The sequence below is a fragment of the Solenopsis invicta genome, chromosome 13 (genome assembly GCF_016802725.1).
Source record: "Solenopsis invicta isolate M01_SB chromosome 13, UNIL_Sinv_3.0, whole genome shotgun sequence".
NCBI lineage: Eukaryota > Metazoa > Arthropoda > Insecta > Hymenoptera > Formicidae > Solenopsis > Solenopsis invicta.
Genome location: NC_052676.1, coordinates 7,498,028 through 7,517,226, shown reverse-complemented (window position 1 = coordinate 7,517,226; position 19,199 = coordinate 7,498,028). Strand labels below are relative to the sequence as shown.

Below are 19,199 nucleotides of genomic sequence, written 5' to 3'. Positions count from 1 at the left end.
AATAATTCAGTTTTATAACAGTTATATTATTAAAATAAAATATTTGTTATATAAACCTAATAAATGGCAGTTATATAACTGTTATAAGTTATGATGTTGTAATATCAAGAATTCAATTTTACATAACTATAATATTGCTAGAATGTAAAAATTTGTTATATAACGTGACACACACAAGTTATATAACTATTATTTTCTGTGTTTGCTGGGCGTCGGTAAATCATGCTCCTATGGTAAAAAGTGGGTACAACCATTTATATATGAACACCCTGTATATATATATATATATATATATATATATATATATATCTGTTCTTGGCAGAGAGTACAAAAGGTAAAACGGAGGAGTCTGTCCTTTTCTTGATCTTAGATTAGATGCGCAACGTTGATAGTCACGGCTGATAGTAGAGGACAATGAGGGACAGATAGCTCCTATATTTTGCTTTTCTTATCGTTCTGCAAAATCCAATGGAAAACCTAGAAAATATATAGCGTGCATGGTCCATCTTATACATCTGTATAGCTTAATGCATACGTTTGACGAAAGGATCGAGAACATGCGTTTTCGATATATTTTGCTAGATGACATCAAACATCGAATATTCTATAGACCATAAGCATTCGTTTTAAACAATGGCGAGAAAAGACGTGCGCCGATCAGCTCCGTCGTCGGTGGATTGCGTCTGCAACAGTAAACAACATTGAAATGTAAAACAATAATGCGAATTGAACTAGATTTTTTTTTCTTTTTTTTTTGACGTTGCTAATTCTCTGGCACTCAAGTGTCTATCGCTTTTCGTTATTTTCGCTATTTTCTCGCGTTAAAATGCAACTCCGCGCTTTCCTCGCGAAAACTGTTTAAAAATGTCTCGTCACGCGTGAAACACGGGAATCATAAGAAATGCAATTGCACAGAAGCCTATTAAATATTCATTTTCTCTTAAATCGCAGGATCTATCGGAGTCTGAACTTTCATCACCGCCGCTCTCCGAAAACATTTAAATAACATTTAAATAATTAGCAGGATTTCAATCTTTGGTTTTAACACTTCGCATAGCATCCTTGGAATTCTCCGGCTCCATCCGTTACAGTTCAATTCACCGTTCTCTGATCTCTCTCTCTCTCTATAATTCCCGTAGGGGGTGGGCGGCTTCGAAAGTAGGCCACTTTGTGAAATAAGCGGAAGACTTTTCTCGTCGAAAAAGCAGAAGAGGCCGGCCGCCGCGTCGGTACTCTTCGATCCTTTCGTCGTCTCTATCTTGCACGCTCGTTTCACAGCCCATTTTCCTTCTTCCTTCCTTCCTTTGATTTCTGGCTTCTTCCCAACACCGTTGATCAACCTTCTCATCATCGATCTGTGCGCCCCAATCCTGTCGAATCTACATATCTCTTACCTTCATCTGCCCTCGTGTTAGATCGTTACATGTAAAATACTGCATTTCGAATGCTGAAATGTTACAGCGTACTTTTACAAGCAATCTTGTTTTTAATCAGTCTTCTATACATTACGTGTTAAAGCGACATGTTTTTTGTGCGCTCAAGTGCGCTTTCATTTTTTTTTTAAACTGAGAAAGAATTATTATGAAAAAGAGACGAATGTCATCAACTTGTGCTATAATTTTTCCAGCAGATCTTCCAGTTTTTACAAATATGGGAAAAGCGAGTAATTAAAAAAAAGAAAGTTCTTTCTATATATTTAAATTTGAACCCAGCGTTATCACAAGCGATAACGTTGTACGCATAAATTGTAAACGGAGAAAGAATTATGTCGTTGTAAAAACGATGCAAATACCGTCCATTTATGCTTTAATTTTTTCAACGGAGTGCCCAGCTTTTAAATAATCATAGACGATTAGGGAAAGTAAACAATTAAAAAATTAAAATAATTTAAAAGTATTTTTTTTATATTATTTAAGCGTGTATCGAGCCTCGGCACACGTGATGGAGTTGTACGCATAAATTGTAAACAAAGAAAGAATTACGAGTCATTGAAAGTTAAATATGCAGTATTTAATACTTGTAGAAATGTGCCGACAAAATAAGCTTGTCTGTTTTTATAATCGAGATTTAGTTAAAAAAAAAAATCTCTAGAGATTATGCCTCGGAGACGAGATTATAAAATCACCTGCAATGAAAACCGTGTAGGAAAATTTATTTCTTCGATATTAATCTGGAATATCGTGTAATGTTAAAATACTTGGTGCGTAACAAGCGAATGTAAATTTTCCTCGCTGTTTCGACTACTTTTCTGCGGAATTCTTTTATTGGACTCCATTTTTCACCTCGGATATTTGTCAGAGCGCCAATTTATTTTCACTTTTGCTACATATTTGTTGGGATAAGGACTGCGCGAAGCGTTTCTTTTGGCACAGCCCGCGCGCCAATTCATGAAAATGTCAACCTTATGATATACATTTTGAAATCTTTGCCAAACAATCGTCATTTATCACGCCGGTGGCGGCGGCGGCGACGACGACTTTTTCGTCATGTCTTTTGAAAATTACGCCATTCAACGTTTTTCCTCCTTTACATTGGAACAGTGTGAAAATCGATATTTGCTTGCGAGCTTCACAAAGGCTAATTGTGCAAAACGAATGCAAAAATAACGAACGCAACGTCGAGATTCTCGGGACAAGGGGGAAAAGACTATCGCGACCATGTATCACTAAATCCAAATTATAAATTATCAGACATTCGGTAAATTTATTTTTAATCACTTCATTCATTTAATGCGACCATATCTTATGTTGCGGGAGAACGAGAATGTTATCCTTCCGCCGTATCTCGGAAAAGTATAATTATAGCCGCAAATGTCATAACGCGAGAAATATTTTAAAAATTAATACCGGGAGATGAGGTATCAAATTTTCAAAGGCACACAGAGCAAAACTATTATTTTACGGATACGCGCGAAGGTAGAAACCGCCGTTGAAAACCGTCGTCTTTATTTATTGGCGGCAATATTTTTTAGCGAATTTACAAGTTTGTGATAAAAGCGGCCGGTGGAACAGAGCTTTTGTGTGGAATTATTCTCGCCACGCTGCATCCTTAAAAGTTTCTTCAAATTCTTATAAATAAAACAGGAAGTGCACAATAAGTAGCTCTCGCAGTCACGCGCCGTGCAACGTGACCGGCTCTCTAATTCTGTGCGAGATAGTTTTAGTGACTTCGTATTGACAGTAAGTCGTTGGTATTGACGCGCAAATAGAGTCGTTAATATCGCGCAGGGCTTAGCTGAAATCGAATCGGAACGACAGAAATATCGGATTACCATCTCGTCGCCTCGCGGAATACATCTACTTGATTAAGATTTGTTTGCACTAGTCAACGAGCGGCCATTTTTACGAGCGTCCGAGCGTAGTCGTTCCCGAGGCGCCGTCGGTTATCCGCTCGCTTATCCTTTTCTAAACGTCTCGTCCGTAAAATACGGCGTTTTCGTCTGACTGCACAAGCCAAACAGCTCGGAACTGCGTGCGTCCGCTCGTATGACACGACCGCGTTGTGTCATTCTTGTGTCATTTCGCCGTTTGTATGCGTTTCAACTGCGCCACGCATTAGCCGGCATGTTCCTTCGAAACGACTGGACTCGAACTGTTTAAAGAAGTTTTGGCTCCAGCAAGTATTAGTTAAAAGTTATCGAAATTAAAACATTGCAGAATTCTTAGATTTACTTCTTTCTTTTCTTTTAAGTAATGACAAAAAGTTTTGATCGCGAATATGCGAATTTTGACTACAAAATCAGTTGTGAAAAAGCAAAGCAGCGTTCAATGTGGCTTATGATAATGCGCTGCATAAGTGACCACGTTTCGTTGCAAATTTAAGTAAATAACTTTTGAACGTGTAAATTCTAAATTAACTTTTGCACAATTTTCTTTATTAATACCTAATCAACGGTAAAAAAATTACAATCGTTGATACCTGAATTTTGGCTCTGAAACCACTTACAAAGAAGAAAAACAATAATAGAGCTTATAATAAATTGCAGCGTTGCACGCAGCGTAAGTAATCATAATTTGCAGCTGTTTAAATAAATAACTTTTACTAAACGAGTAAATAAATTCAAATAAACTTTTGCATAAATGTTTATTAAAATGTTTAACATATGTAAAAAACTTGAATTAATTTATAGTGGCGCGGTAAGAAAAAATAACGTCCCGAGTGGTTCTGCTTCCTCCGACCATTCTTTACTGTGCTCTCGAAAAAAAAAAAAAAATTTATTCATAACTTTACATAATTATCATAATTTATGTATAATTATATGATTATTTATATTACATGTGTATTAAAATATTTATAATTATACATATTTTGTATATAATTATGTATAAAAGATATTTTCCCGGGCCATAGCACGAACAGACTAATTATCGACAGTTTTAACTAATTAAAAATACGTTTGCATATTTAATTATTATAATGACAAAATTTTCCGCGTTATTAACAGAAATTTATTTATATCGTTGCAAAGAAATCAGTTGGCTATATAAATTTCATATTTTTAATGGTCCTTTTTTTGTCTTTTACCGAGCATCCGTGATAATTTATGGCTTTTTATCTTCTGTTACAAACAAATTTTCAATTTCAAATTTTTTCTTCTAATGAGTAGACAGTATTATACTGCTAAATTGGCGCCGTTGCAAAAACGAACTACCCTCGGCGCTCTCCGTCGCGCCGCTACACTTCTGTTAATTCGTAATGCTACTCATGGCTCATCAAATTTGTAAATAAGTACCAGAAAAAATGATTTTATATAAAAATCAAAAACAAACAAATAATTAAGTAATTTTTAAACCAATATAAGAGAATTGAGCTCAAATTTTATACAGATACTTGACTGTATAGAACAATCAAAGAAATTTTTGCATTTTTGTTAATGATTTGAGATGTGCCATATCTTGATAAATATCATAAAATATTTAAACAGTTAAATTTTTATTACCTCTGTCTCTATCATACAATTATATTCATCTAACTGCTTGAAAAATTTATTGCCCATTAGAATGCATGCATTATGCACACCCTTATTTACGCGGAGGGATAGACATGAATCATTTCGGGTTAAATCTACCTTGGCCTATCTGTTTAACAGATCGTGAAGCGAATAAAGCCTGATAATTCCTATCGGCACTGATAATTTTGACCAAGTCAAACAAAATATATGTTCAATTTCAAATTTAGTTTACCATTCTGGTACAAATACTATAGCGAGTAAACTGTAATTGATGTCACGTACAGAACCTAAAGGACCATCACCATTACGTTCGAGTAAATAAATGCAAAGTGTCGATATCGGTATTTTTTTCCGTTTATCCGTCATACGGTGGAAGGAAGGGGTAGATGAAAGGTGACTATCGCGGTAAGAGATTAAAGAGCAAACCGCCACAATCGCCAACGTGTGAAACAATACATGGCACCAATAACAAAGAATACTTAATTGAATTTCCGCCTAGCCGTCAATCTCCGGCAATAGCATCGATCTGATTAAGGTCTGTTTGCTATTCGCAACATGTCACAAAGCGACGAAGAAAAAATACCTTCGGCGCCGCGTAAATGGTGCAAGGAGACGACGAGTCCGAAAGCAAATATAAGGGATTTCGTTGACGTAATACGCTGTATCCGCTAATTTCTTTTTATGTGACACTTAAATAAAGATTTTATGTGTGTGTGTGTGTGTGTGTGTACAGTGTAAAGAATCTTCATTTGTAAATGGCGTGGAAAACATTGGAGAACTAAAGAAGATTCACGAAAAGATTCAACGAATAGAAAAAGAAACCGCAAATTTTTCATTCTCTTCCAGGTTGAAACAAAAAGAAATATTCTAGTGACTTCTTTGCGATACTCTTGCCCGAAAAGATTATTGAACGTTTTATCTGTTAAACATTATGATATAAATAAATCAATCAATCGTAAGAATCATAAGAAAGCAAGTTTGAAATATTTTTAAAGTAGAGGAGAAGAGGATATTGTTATGGCTACTGTGAACATTATAGCTATCCCCGTTAGATAACGTTATTGGGTGACGAATTCTAACGATTGCTTATGGAATTATTTCAATTAGTAGCCCGCTGATTTTTTAGTGGGACTAATGTGCCAATATACAAAAGCTAACAATTGTAACAAGACATTTTTATTTTCGAGCACTTCAAAACTTTTTCAACGTACATTTTAACACTTATTTATACATATTTTCTCATTGTTTTTAAACTTGAGTGTATTATTACACGAATGTATGTATATTCGAGTGTTTTTTTTTTGTTATTTAACTTTTTATTTGGCTGTACACAATTTGAGTTATGCAAAGTTAAATAATAACATGGAATTTTATTAATACGGTTTTTTTAAACAAAATTTTTATATTAAAATATTCCTTTGATAAATCGATTATTCTAAAGGGCGATGCTTAGAGGCATTAGAGATATCACTTTATGTTTTCTGTTTAATGTTTAAACAGGGTTTAAAATGATATTTCTAATGATACCTCTAAAATCTTTGAGTGCAAAGAATTCTAAAGAGAAAATTCTAAACAATGGAAAATTAAAAATATATAATTTTGTAAAAAAAATGCCATTTGTTCTATTTTTAACTAAACTGATTTTTTAAAAATTATTTTTGGGTTAGCCATATTACCACCACTTTCTCTTTTCCACATTTATTATGCAGTTCGTCACATTTTTATAAATCACGTCCTAAGTAATAATTAAATATTTCATTACTTTGTTAAACAACACTTTCATGAATATAATCGTTCAAGCTTTGACATAAAATATTAATTATAAAAAAAGTTATACAATAAAATAAAAATGGGTGCCGTATCACCCTCTTTTCCTCTATCTAGATTTGTTTCGCCTATTGCGTAACAAGAGTCAAGTCTAAGGCAAGAAGCACAATAAGAATATTAATTTATAATTGTAGGCTTTTACACAGCAGCTTGTATTTTTACAGTTGATCTCGAGCTTTTCACAGCGCCCTAGTGTAATAAACCTTAATGATTACTGTGCCAAACTGAACTATCTTGCTGTCATTCATTCAAACGCGCGAGGTATTCCCGCGACCTGAGAATTTAAATGAAAACTTTCTGTTCCATTTCTTATCCACTCCCCAGCGTTTTTACTTAACATTAATGGCAATGCCTTGCGGTACAAGATTGCGCGTTAGTAGCTGTATTTACTCGCTCCTTTCCCCGTCTCACCTACTTTACCAATGTCCGCGTGTAGATTGGACAGACGAAAATGGTAGCGAGGGTGTGAAAACGGCTGTGAAAACGTCAACGTGTTAATGGCAATACACCACGCTGAGTCCAGAGAACGGAGCGAGTGCGGCAGGGAGGAGGAGAGCAGGAGAAGAACGAGCAGGGGAAAAGAGGAAAATTTTGTTACGTGCTCTCGTGGAGACGTGCCGAGCTGAGCCAAACCTGGTATCCGGTAAGTAAATCGTGTAACGTCGTTAAGTGTCGGCACGATTCCGCGCTCATCATCCTCCGAAGAAATTTATATCACTCCGGGCGGAGATAGAACGGAGATAACGCCGTGATATATCGCATTTAAGCAGGCTCCCTTGATATCTCGATTTTCACTGTCGAGATTTGCCGATTGATCCTTGAAATTTAATATGACTCTTTCATCGGCAATATTCTGTCGCGAATGGCCTTGTTTTTTCCCTTCTTCATCCCTCGTTTTAAAGTCCGTCCGGATTTTTATATTAATCTTGGAACTCACCGAAAGCGGAAAGTAGAAATGAGGCAATTCGTCGAAAAGCAAGAAATATTTTCTAAATAAAGTAAATTGCTTATTAAAATAAATAAAAGGGAAAAGTTTATAGAACGTCCTTTGAATGGCAGGCTGATATTACGTTTCAAGGCGGTAGAGCTGGAGGTAAAAGAAAATGTAAAATCCGTTGCGCGAGGCGAGCAATCGCAAACATTTACTATAGTAGTCCAAGTTCCAAATGAAGCTCCGATTGAAATGTCCCGAAAACAGATTGACTGAGATCGATACGTTTCTTCGAAAGCTTAAGACAATGGTGAATAAAATAGGATTGTTCTTCACCTAAAGAATATCGCCGGTACTGGCAGCTCTCGTGGTTCTCGTCGCTGGTCCCAGTCGATTGTTATGCTCCATCCGTGGCCTGCAATAAATGATCTTTCGGAAGGCTTTGCGGAAGTTGTCGCTCAAGAAGGCATACAGAAAGGGATTAATGCAGCTGTTGGTATAGGCCAAGATATGACTGACTATCTGCACCATTACCGTCGCCGTAGTGAGCGGGTACACGTCCAGGGACTTGCTCACCAGTATCACCTGCAACGTGACGTTACGGACGACATCGTACGGCTGACGGAGTAGGTATATCAATAACGAAGAAAGAAAAATCGTTCCCACTTAGGCCCGTTTACCTGTATAGGGCACCAGCAGGCGGCGAACACGCCAACAACGACGAAGACGAGCCTGGTGACCCGTCTCCTCCCGCGTCGGCTCTCGGCGCTGACGCGCGCGCCGCGCCACAGCTTGGCCAGCATAGACATGTAAAAAATGACTATCAGCACCAGGGGCAACACGTAGCTCGTTAGAAAGAAGGACACCTGGAAGGAGGTCCAATCGTACTGCTCCAGAATCCGGCAGACTGTCAGATTCTCCGACGGGCTTTCCACTTCCTGGAACACGTAGCGAATCTACGAATGCGCGATGCATCGGACACACGATGGATTTGCAGGGCCGGATCACCCTGGTGCCGTTCGCGGCCTGCTCACCTCGCCGTGGATCACGAGAGCGGGTGTGCACAACGCCAGGATCACCACCCACGCGACGCAGATCGCCAGTATGGCGTGATTCTCCGTCCTCCAGGTCATCGACGCAATCGGATGGACTACCGCTAGATACCTGCGGGCAATTTTCCTATCTTGAATCGACTCACTTTCGATCGAGCATCAGCTTCAATAGCTAATACAGCGAAAGATAAATTGTCATTTTGTCCAAATTGTCTAGAATATGATAACTTTAAAAGGGCGTAGAAAATTAAAAATGTCTTTCGCTCCGTCTCGTATCCTCTTTTAAATCTAAAGCCAAAGTTTGGGGACTGAAAATCGGTTGATAAGTTAACTTAAAAGTGACAATCTCCGAGGTTCGGTTTACAAATTGTCTCAGAAGTTAATCCTTGTCTCGAGCATCAGCACTTAAAAATCGTCTTCTTAGAGGTAATCCTTGCTTCTTTCCTCATATGGTAGATACTCTTCGAGGAAGAAAGTTAAGGGGGAGGGCTAAAGGGCGCTTTTTGCGATGTAGTTTAGTACGTTCCGATTGAAAATAAGATGCAGAATATCGATTAACACATTACGTGCTTTTAACTTGATATCGACAGGCAAGACCTTAACGAGAATTGATAGCTTACATGAGAAGGCTGTAGACTTGATATTAGAATTCTTCGAAGCATTTTTTAATAGAGCGTTCCTTTTCATCTTGCTCTCATTTAAATATCATCGATACTAAGTCGATATCGAGTTAATTACGACATCATTATGCAATGTGCGATATTCACAAAACAACGTAATAGCTTAATCTCGCGATGCAAGATAACGCGTTATCACAAATAATGCTAGTAATTCATGTAATGGTATCTCGTGAAGCTGCATCTCCGCCGGCCGGAGATTGAATAATGAAAATTGAAGTCGCTAATTTAATCCAGTTCGTACGGGGGAACGTAACGGCGCGCCGAATGAAATATTGCCGGCAGATATTGCAGCTAGGCGACGAATGTCTACAATGGTCTACGCCGCTGAAATTGGCGTGTTCAAATTGCCTGAGATGAATGAATCAAACGGCATATGTGTCGGTGTACTTCGCAAACCGTACGCATCGCGATTCAAAGCGGTAACAATGCATCAAATGTCAAACGAAAAGCCCGGGGCTTTACAAACCTGCAGAAAAGGTTCATGCCGAAAGGCTTGCGTGCATCCTGAGGAAAGATAACAGGAAAGTTTACGGCCGTAAAGGATAACAACAATGTAAAGAAACTATTGCGTGCGCGATACGATATTTCTTTTCTGCTGGTTATCATATATCACCGCAAGTTGAGAATTTATCATTTCATATTATTATCCTATCTCTCAGACAAAGTAAAATGTATCCTTTAGGTGATCCTTCAAGCTATCAATTTTTTTCATCCAATTATCCGCGGATTATCAGAAAATCTTACTGTGACAAAATTTCAAAGACGAATTATTATTCAGTAAAAGTTAATAGCGAATATATTTTATATTAAAATAGAAGAATTATAAAAAAAAACGTTCAGTCTCTAATTAATTTAACCCTTAAACACATAAGTGGGTCTGGGAGACCTTTCCGAGAAAACTTTACTTTAGTGCCATTTTATTTTAGTTAAGCAATCAAGTTGGTCAATTGTAGCAATTGATAGAAGAGACTTCAAACTTTTTTTTCACCTAGCCTGAATCTTTTTTCTCATTCCATCTTCACACAGTAAGCGATGGAAAATCTAGGAAAATTTTCAATATGTTTAAGGGTTAACATAATGAAAAAATTCAAATAAAAAGAATGCAAAATTTGACTTTTTTAACAAAAATATTTATAAAATTTATAATTTTTGAGATAATTCAACAAAAATTTATGAGTGTATTCTCAAGATAGTATACTTTCAGATAAAAATTAGTTTCATAGAAGATTGTTTGATTATGAATTTTTTGTTTATTTAAAGTTAGCGTGGGGTCCAAAAGATCCCTAGATTATTACGGAATAATAATAATTTCAATCGTTTATTTTGTTATTCAAAGAGAATTGAATAAGAAAATAAATTTTTATTCCTTATTGAAGATTTATTGAATAAAGGATAAGTGCTTATTTATTATTAAAGAATAACTAAATAACGTTTAAATTGTTATTCGTCATTTTTAAGTAGCTGAATAATGATTAAATTTTTATTCATCATTTACAAGTGGCTGAATAACAAATAAATTTTTATTTATTTATAAAAAGATAATTAACGAATAAATTTTGATTTATTATTTACAAGACGCCAAATAACGAATAGATTTTTATTCATTATTCACAAGTGGCTGAATAACGAATAAATTTTTATACATTATTTACGTGAGGCTGAATAACGAATAAATTTTTATTCATCATTTACAAGAAGACAAATAACGAATAAATTTTTATTCATTAACCGTCAATCATTAAATGTCAATCATGCCCAATCGTAAAATGATTCTTACAGATTCTTTTGTCACCAAAAACAAATCCGGTAATTAAATTAATCTATTACGTCCTTTAAAGATTTTATTTAAAAATACTGAAAATGCATTTTTTTACTTGTGAGGGTATCTTAAAAATGTGTCTTAATAGCAGTTTTATTAGCGGATTTGTTTTTAGCAATAAATGTATTGTAAAAATCACTAACTGCATTAGGCAAAGTTTACAGTGGTAAATTAAAAGAACAAAACACTTTATAACTTAAAACCTGTACTTTTGAGATTGTTACTTTATTAAACAAATTACTCATTTCTTTTACACGGATATAAATAATGATGTGTCAAATCTCGAAATTTTTTTACAAACTTTGCGAAATTCCATGACATGATGCAAAAATTGTGTAAATGGAATAATTCTTCAATTTAATATTAAAATATTAGGATGTTTCAAGATATCCACGATCTTTCCTCCGACTTGCTCTTGCTGACCTTTGTCTTGACGTCAAAACTTGATTGCAAATGTCAGAATTACCGTAATGTGGTCAATGACGTTATCGGTTCTACTATTAATAGAGTTAACCAATTTGAGTGTCAATTGACACTCAAAAGTTCTTAGTGCTCAATAATTTTTTTAAGTAAACTTTATAAAAGATTCCCCGAAACTGCGCAATTTCACCGGACTTAAAAGACAGTTTTAAAGAAAAATTCGAATGTAAAGCACAAAATAAATTGTTAATCAATTTAATTATTAATTTAATGCTTGTACGCATCTTTACTGTTCCTAATCCTGAAAAACTAAAGAAATTTCTTTAAAGCTGTGTTATAAATCCGGCGAAATTGTAGCAATATATAAGCAAATTGCTAACACTTTGTTGACTCGGTAGATGTGTTGATAAACATAAAAAAAGTCGAATTGGTTTTACTTTTGCAGAACCAATATAAAAGTTAATACGATTCTTCTACGACAAGGCAATGGCTGCTCAGTTAAAAAGTGTCAACAGTCCCATGACGCGGGAGTTTGTGATCGAAAATGAAATACCGTATTTCGATAGTGACATTGTCATTACGGGGATATCAGGTAATTGTCGATTATAGCAGTACTTGCCGGATCGCTATGAAAGCGTAACGAGTCAACTAAACAAACATTTTTTCCAGACCGTCTGCCCGAGTCAACTAATATCGATGAGTTTAAAAAAAAGTTTTATTTTTAATTTTTTTTTCCACCACCACTTGAAATTTGTTTTTTTAAATTTTCAAATATTTTAATGACAGAATTAAAGCTTATTTTTATACAAATCCAACTATATATAATAAAGTGTTTTTTCGATGTATCATTCTTGAAAAATAATAACGAACTCCTATACTTACAGGGTGTAGAGAAAGTACCGGACCGGCGAAATATCTCGAAAATTAAGTATCTTAGAAAAAAGTGTTTCAGATAAAAAATGTAGGGTTTCAAAAGATCTATTTAATAATCTTATTAGTTTGACTTTGGTTGGCGTCGCCAAAGTCATATCAAAATCACATTAACTTTTTTAAATAAAACACCCTACTGTTGATTTCAGAATCTAATAGCTGGTATCAAGAGCTTTCCAAAACAATATAAGAAAGTTTATTTTTGTTAAGTACTTTCCGAGTTCTGGGACTTGAAAGCTACAGTGTACTGTAACTTTTTAAGCGTCATATCTCGAAAAGTACTTAATGAAAAATAACTTATTTATAATATTTTAAAAAATTAATATTAATTAACAATGTTATATAATCTAATTATCAATGTGACTCTGGGTTATTTAATGTTACACAGTAAAAAATAAAATGTCCCAGAAAGTCCATTCTAAATTTTAAGTTAAAATAACACAAACGTTAAGTTAAAATAATCGCTTATTTTAAGTTATTCAGTTAAAATCAGAATTATTTTAACTTAACTTTTGTGTTATTTTAACTTAAAATTTAGAGTGGACTTTCTGGGACATACAAAAGTGTTAAATTATTATTTTATTTTTTAAAGTATGTCTTTTTTATTGTGCTATTTGCGTAATAGTTTAATAAAAAAACATTGAAGTACTATACGTTACTATAGTTACGTTTCTTATGCATATGTAAATGACTTATTTGAATTAGTTTCGTATTTTATGTCGTCATTAATATATGTACATATTATATTGTCGTGCTTAAATTATTAAAAATGATTCAAAATGTACATTAATAATAATTAAATATCTCTTTATGAAACCATTTGAATAATAAACCTCCTAAATTGACTTTAAATACTTAATAAATTTAATTTGTTTTTTTTATTTATAAAAGATATCGCAGAAAATGTATATGAAAAGTGTGAAAAGATTCGAGGTACAGAGAGGTGTGGACATTTTCATATAAATTTACGAAGATTTAATTGTAAGGGTTGGTGATAGAGAAAACTTGAACGACATGAATATTTTGATTCTTATCTGTACAAAGTATCATGAAGCAAAAAAAAAACGCAATGTAACTTCCATTTAAACTTTTTTTTATAGATGTCACCATTCTCAGTAGTTATTTCGCCGAAAAGAAAATGTACATTTTTTTCAAAGAGTAAGTTTTATCCCCTTAAGCTGTAACTTGGTACAAACAAAAAATCATTTTGTGAACTATTCTATTTGCATATTTTTAAGTTTACCGAATTTTTTAGTTTTTTGTTTAACATTTGTCAATAAAATACATTGATCATTGCAATCAGCTGTTTTACGGTCAAAATTAAATAATTGATATATTGCAAAATAATCTAGTTATTATAAAAATAATAATTTCTCTATTTATAACTCGTTTTTAATTGCCCAAAATATTATGTACATACTTTTACATTGCCAAAAATATTTAATTGATTTTAGCAGTTGAGTTCAAAAAACTTTATTATTTTATTATATCAATTATTATCATTTTGTTTGAAAAAATTTATTTTAATATTTATTGTACTATTCAACATTGAAGCAAAAGAGGCCATTTTTGCTTCAGTGTTGCCTAACTCAGTGAAAAAAATCGTACAAAACTCAACAAAAACGCAAATTAAAGCTAAAGATCCACCCTTTTGAATGCTGTAAACCGCATTTGCGTGCAATTTTTATTTCGCGTCGTGAAGTTTTGCAAAGTTTGTAAAAAATTGGGAGATTTGACGCATTCCCATTTAAATGCGGGTAACTTCGTAAACTATCTGTAAATCGTTTAATGACTTATCAATCTCAAAACTAAAGATTTCAAGCTTTAAAATGCTTTTTCTAAAATTTTTTTACGATCATTTTTGACAAAGTTACACTCTTTTGAATTACGCCTATTTTTCGGAGTCAGAATAGGTGATCCCTTAATTTTGCTGTCGAGTGTATATCCTAATAATTGGTAGAAAATGCGAGTTAAATGTGCTACTCAGGTGTTCAATGCTACAGTTGCCGCTTCTTTGAAAACTTATATTTCATTTAAAGCGCTTGAAAAAAATGTCATAAGAACTGCCAATTTTATTTCTGATTTTAATAAACTTTTTGGTATCTTTATTTCATTGAAATTATCTAATGCAAAATAATTTAACAAACCATTTAAAAAAGAACAATATAATTTCCTTGTGCATATACTAATGAACTAATTAATTTTTTTATGCATAATTGTTTTATGGTTGTATAGCAAAAGAATATACGAGAGTCTGTGGTTTGGCTTGGTAAATATTCATCATATTTACGCACTATTGTCTGTAACATACTCTCATCAAGTTTAAACAAAGCTTCGGAAGACGCTAAACATGTTCTGAGAACTAAGAGTAGTTTGGTCTTTTTCCCCACTCTTCAATATAAAAAAATATAAAAATGCTTGCATTGAATGTAGAAATTACAGTATCGCACAGTTACCAGTTTGTTATCACTTACGGCTCGCAGGCCTTGGCGAGCACAGAGGCACCCGTACGCACATAAACACATGATAAAAGGTTATATATATTAATATCGTTAAGTAACGAAATATTACTATTTGTATTCCGTTAAAAAAAGACGTAGACTCGGAGAAATTTTTTGAAAATTAAAAACGAGGAACACCTTTCAGAATCTTTTGATTTTTCGAAATTAATTATTACTTTTTTTTGTCATTTTGGTACATAATGTTTATTGACAAATAAATTCGACATCTAATTTATATTTTCGCTCATCGCTCATACACATACCAATTCGATTCATTATCTGAATAAGCGGAGCTTTAACTTTCACTTGTTGAATAGTACAGGTCAAAGAAAAAGAAAAAACAAAAATATTACATATTTTTTACTAAAACATTTACATTCAAAAAATGTTGAAACCAATATGAAAATATGTGACTGACAAGCCGTTCTTTGTGCTGATTTTATTATTTGCATATCGAAAAAAATATAATCTGTCTTTTATAAAAAGCAGTTTCCTGTTTGGCATGCTTCAAATATACAAGTCAGCGTATTACGAATTGTGTGCCCGCGATTCATTCTTGTATGATTGCAGTATTGATTCTGCTATGACAGTGACGACAAACAATATTAACGTACAAATTCTTCTAAAATAAGAAAAAAGTACAAGTACAACGTTTCTGCACATCGTAGGGTAAATTGGGGTATTATGGCCATATCGAAAAGATAACCATAGTCTGTAATTTCTCCAGTAATTGCTAAATAGTGCATTTTTATAGTTCTTTTAAAAGATAATCAATATTTACAGTATTTTATATGCGTACACTATTAGAAACAATCTTATTCTGAATATTATATAATGCTTTTACTTTTGATTACCTGCAAAGTTTTGCATGTGTCCTCTAAAAGTTGCTACAACGTCGAATAAATTACTGTTAAGCTATCATAATTAACGTTACGTATATAATAGAGGAACCTAAATTGTAACATGATTTATAATTTGTGCTTTTATTTTCACTAATTATTTAAATGCACTATGATCATCTTTTTCTTACAATTCGGCCAAGATGGCCCACTTTGTTTTTTCATACATTGTTTGTCTTTAAATTATAGAAATCTGTTTTTTTCTTTACTTTAAAAAAATTATAATTGCTATGTTATTATTGCAATATCAAATTTTAAAATTTTCATGTTACTATTGCAATATTATAATTATAACTAAGCCATATATAATTATATATATAAAAGATGTATATATATATAAAATTTTTTATAATTATATATATATATATATATATATATATATATATATATACGTGTTTATACTCAATATATAAAATTATAAGTTTTATTTATCATTTTAGAAAATATTACATTCATTTTTAACATGAAACGTGTATAGCCAACTGTCCCATAATACTATGGCCATTTTTTTCTTAAAATTTTGATAAGATGACCAATGCATATGTTACAATATTTTGTTAATATTTGATTTCTAGTAAGTGTTTTCTCTTTAAATTCAATAGTATTATTAACTTTAATATTTAGTAAAGTGATAGGTCAAACGTTATTAAAAAATAACAAAAATAAATATGCGTTTTTTGCATTTTGAAAAATTATGGCCATTTTACCCGAGTTTACCCTATTCTTATTTTAAAGAGGCAAGCACGTCCGTTTTTTATCTCCATTTGCCGACGGCTCATTCTATTTGTGCGGTTTGTATATGTCATTTTCGTTCCGTACTTGTTGATAGCCATTGTTCGCACACGAACATATTCAGCGGCCATTTCTCAATTTTTTTTACGCGCAATTTACTTTTCTATTATAAACCGTTTTACGAACAGCATCAAAAGCAACAGTCTATTATAAACTATATTATAAACAACAAAATCTGATTCTCGAAGTTCGTCAGCGTTGTCAGAGTTCGATATCGCAAAGAATAATCTTGACGTTTACCAACCTGTCGAGACTCATGAGGACCAGGGTGTAAACGCTCGCGTAAGCGGTGACGATGATTAAATACTGGACGATTTTGCACCAGACATTGCCGAACGGCCAGTACGGCAGTACGAAGTCAGTGGCCGTGAACGGTATACAAAATATGACGAACAGCAGATCAGCCACGGCGAGGTTGATGATGAGGATGTTCGTGGTCGACCTCATTCCTGGATTCGCCGCCACCACCAAGACCACCAGCGAATTCCCGGCGAGTCCGAGGATTCCGATTATGCCGAAGAATAATGGCACCACCACCACCACGATACTGTGCACCAGTTCGTATTCGAATTCGTGTTGCCTACAGGCCTCGACATCGTCCGTAAGCGAAGTGAATTGCGTGCTGCAATTAAGCAGCGCGTCGCTCGCGTTCGCGATTTCCGGTTTCATATTGAAGGCCAAAAGATCGACTCGCGATTGAACGCGCGATCCAGAATCATGCGAAGTCTCTCTTACCGCGTTACGATAAACTTGTTAGGCCGACTCGACCGATTGGATGAAATAGGAACTCGTAACACGTACATTACAGCGATAATAAAGCCGACGTGGATTGCCTTAGTAGAATTCTAATGTCATCGTAAGGGTCTCGCGATCTTTGTCTGCGCCGAAGATTCCGAGAATATCTTTTCTTTCCGAGAGGCTCATTCTCGCAACCGAACAGCATCGAGCATTCACAATTGACGATTCGCCTATGCATTGTTCCTTCCCTTTTTCACGGCATTATTATTCAATTCGGATTTTCCCTTGAATTCTGAAAAATCTTAAGAATTGAAAGATCTCGAAGGGATAAGTCTTAGAAGCTTGCCGCACTTCTTCCATAGGAAAATGTTAACGCGACGTTTCGTTTACTGAGCTTTGTTCAAATTATTGAAAATGTGTAAGCGAAATACCGATCCTGCGATAATCGTCAATAATATCATTTGTAGATTTGGCTGCGCACGAAGCACGCTTGTTCACTTTTTATCGGTTTTCAAGCTAAATTGGGGAACACTATATTAAGAACGCGATGATCGAGCAATGTATCAACGCGGAAATGCAATTGACTTTTACAACGTAGATCGCAAACCCTGCGACATTTGTTTCTCGCAGCAGGATTGAACTCGGCAAACTAAAGTATGCGCAAATCACCCTGTTTTCACTTTGTTTGAAAATGCGACTGTCAACGTCTTCGGGTAAATTGCTCGCGCGTACAAAGTGATCGTAGCAAACATATTTTTGGAATTCTATTCCGTTTTAAAATCACGTTTATCTCATTGAAAAGTTTCGTAACCGATTTAGTGATTATATTATATTTTCAGTTCCGTATGATGACACATATGATAGAGGAACGTCATTTTGTATTAAATGTTCGCGCGCGCGCGAAATTCTGTAAATCCTAATTACACTGCACTAAACGTTTCGGCTGAGTATTAAAGTAACACGAAGCTGTGGTTTCTTGAAGGTCAACCCCACGTGTTCGTTTCGCGTCGTCGAACGTTGAAACGACGCGCTGAAGACGCGGCAAAACAAAATCAAAAACTCGGTTTACCAATTCGCGATTTGAAACTTCAAGAAACTTTAATGGAAGAAATAGTTTTCTTCATCGCCCAAGTTGCACTTTTGATAAAGTTTGCCGATAGAATTTTCGGTCGAGTCGCGTGAAGTATCCGCGTTCCATCGTCCACCGCGATAAACTACCGCTAGCTCCGGGGGGTGGTTTTGTACTGAGGATCCCTGATGGTCGACAGTGCGGCGCGGCCAGGAATGGATGGGGCTAGATACGCACGAACGACGGGGGAAATTCGCGGCGCCATCTGCTATGTACTTAGATACGATGTCCCGAAATAGGGATGCTTACTTATAAAAGAATATACATGTAAAAATAAGATACACTTATTTAGACAAGTGATTTTTAACACTTACGTAAGCCGAGCGAATTAAGAATTGTGTTACAAATTAATTTTCGCGATTTAAGTATAAATAAGTATAAATACGATTTCCCTTTTTTTCTTGTTTAAAACTTTTATGTTAATTACTTATTATACGTAATTTATTTTATTTCTGTTATTTCTATTTCAATTTCTTATTTTCATTATTTAATTATGTATTTTGTAACTTGTACTAATCAATTTGTATTTT

The 19,199-nt window shown here is 34.3% G+C and overlaps 1 protein-coding gene and 1 long non-coding RNA gene across 4 annotated transcripts in view; one reads left to right on the top strand and one right to left on the bottom strand.

Moving 5' to 3' along the window:
* LOC120359408 overlaps window positions 1–19,199 on the top strand; it is a 130,896-nt gene that overhangs the window by 98,713 nt on the left and 12,984 nt on the right. The window lies entirely within an intron of this gene.
* LOC105203239 (allatostatin-A receptor) lies at window positions 234–18,807 on the bottom strand. 3 transcript variants are annotated; one of them, XM_026136800.2, is made up of 6 exons: window positions 18,610–18,806; window positions 17,047–17,832; window positions 8,744–8,873; window positions 8,390–8,665; window positions 8,046–8,294; window positions 234–683 (listed from the first exon to the last, which is right to left on the bottom strand). In XM_026136800.2, exons 2-5 carry the CDS (start codon window positions 17,469–17,471, stop codon window positions 8,046–8,048), a joined length of 1,080 nt encoding a protein of 359 aa, XP_025992585.1. In that variant the 5' UTR covers window positions 17,472–17,832; window positions 18,610–18,806; the 3' UTR covers window positions 234–683. The 3 variants fall into 3 exon arrangements, with proteins under 3 accessions (XP_025992585.1, XP_011170316.1, XP_011170315.1); XM_011172014.3 differs by having other exon boundaries at window positions 8,390–8,647; window positions 17,047–18,807; XM_011172013.3 differs by having other exon boundaries at window positions 17,047–18,806.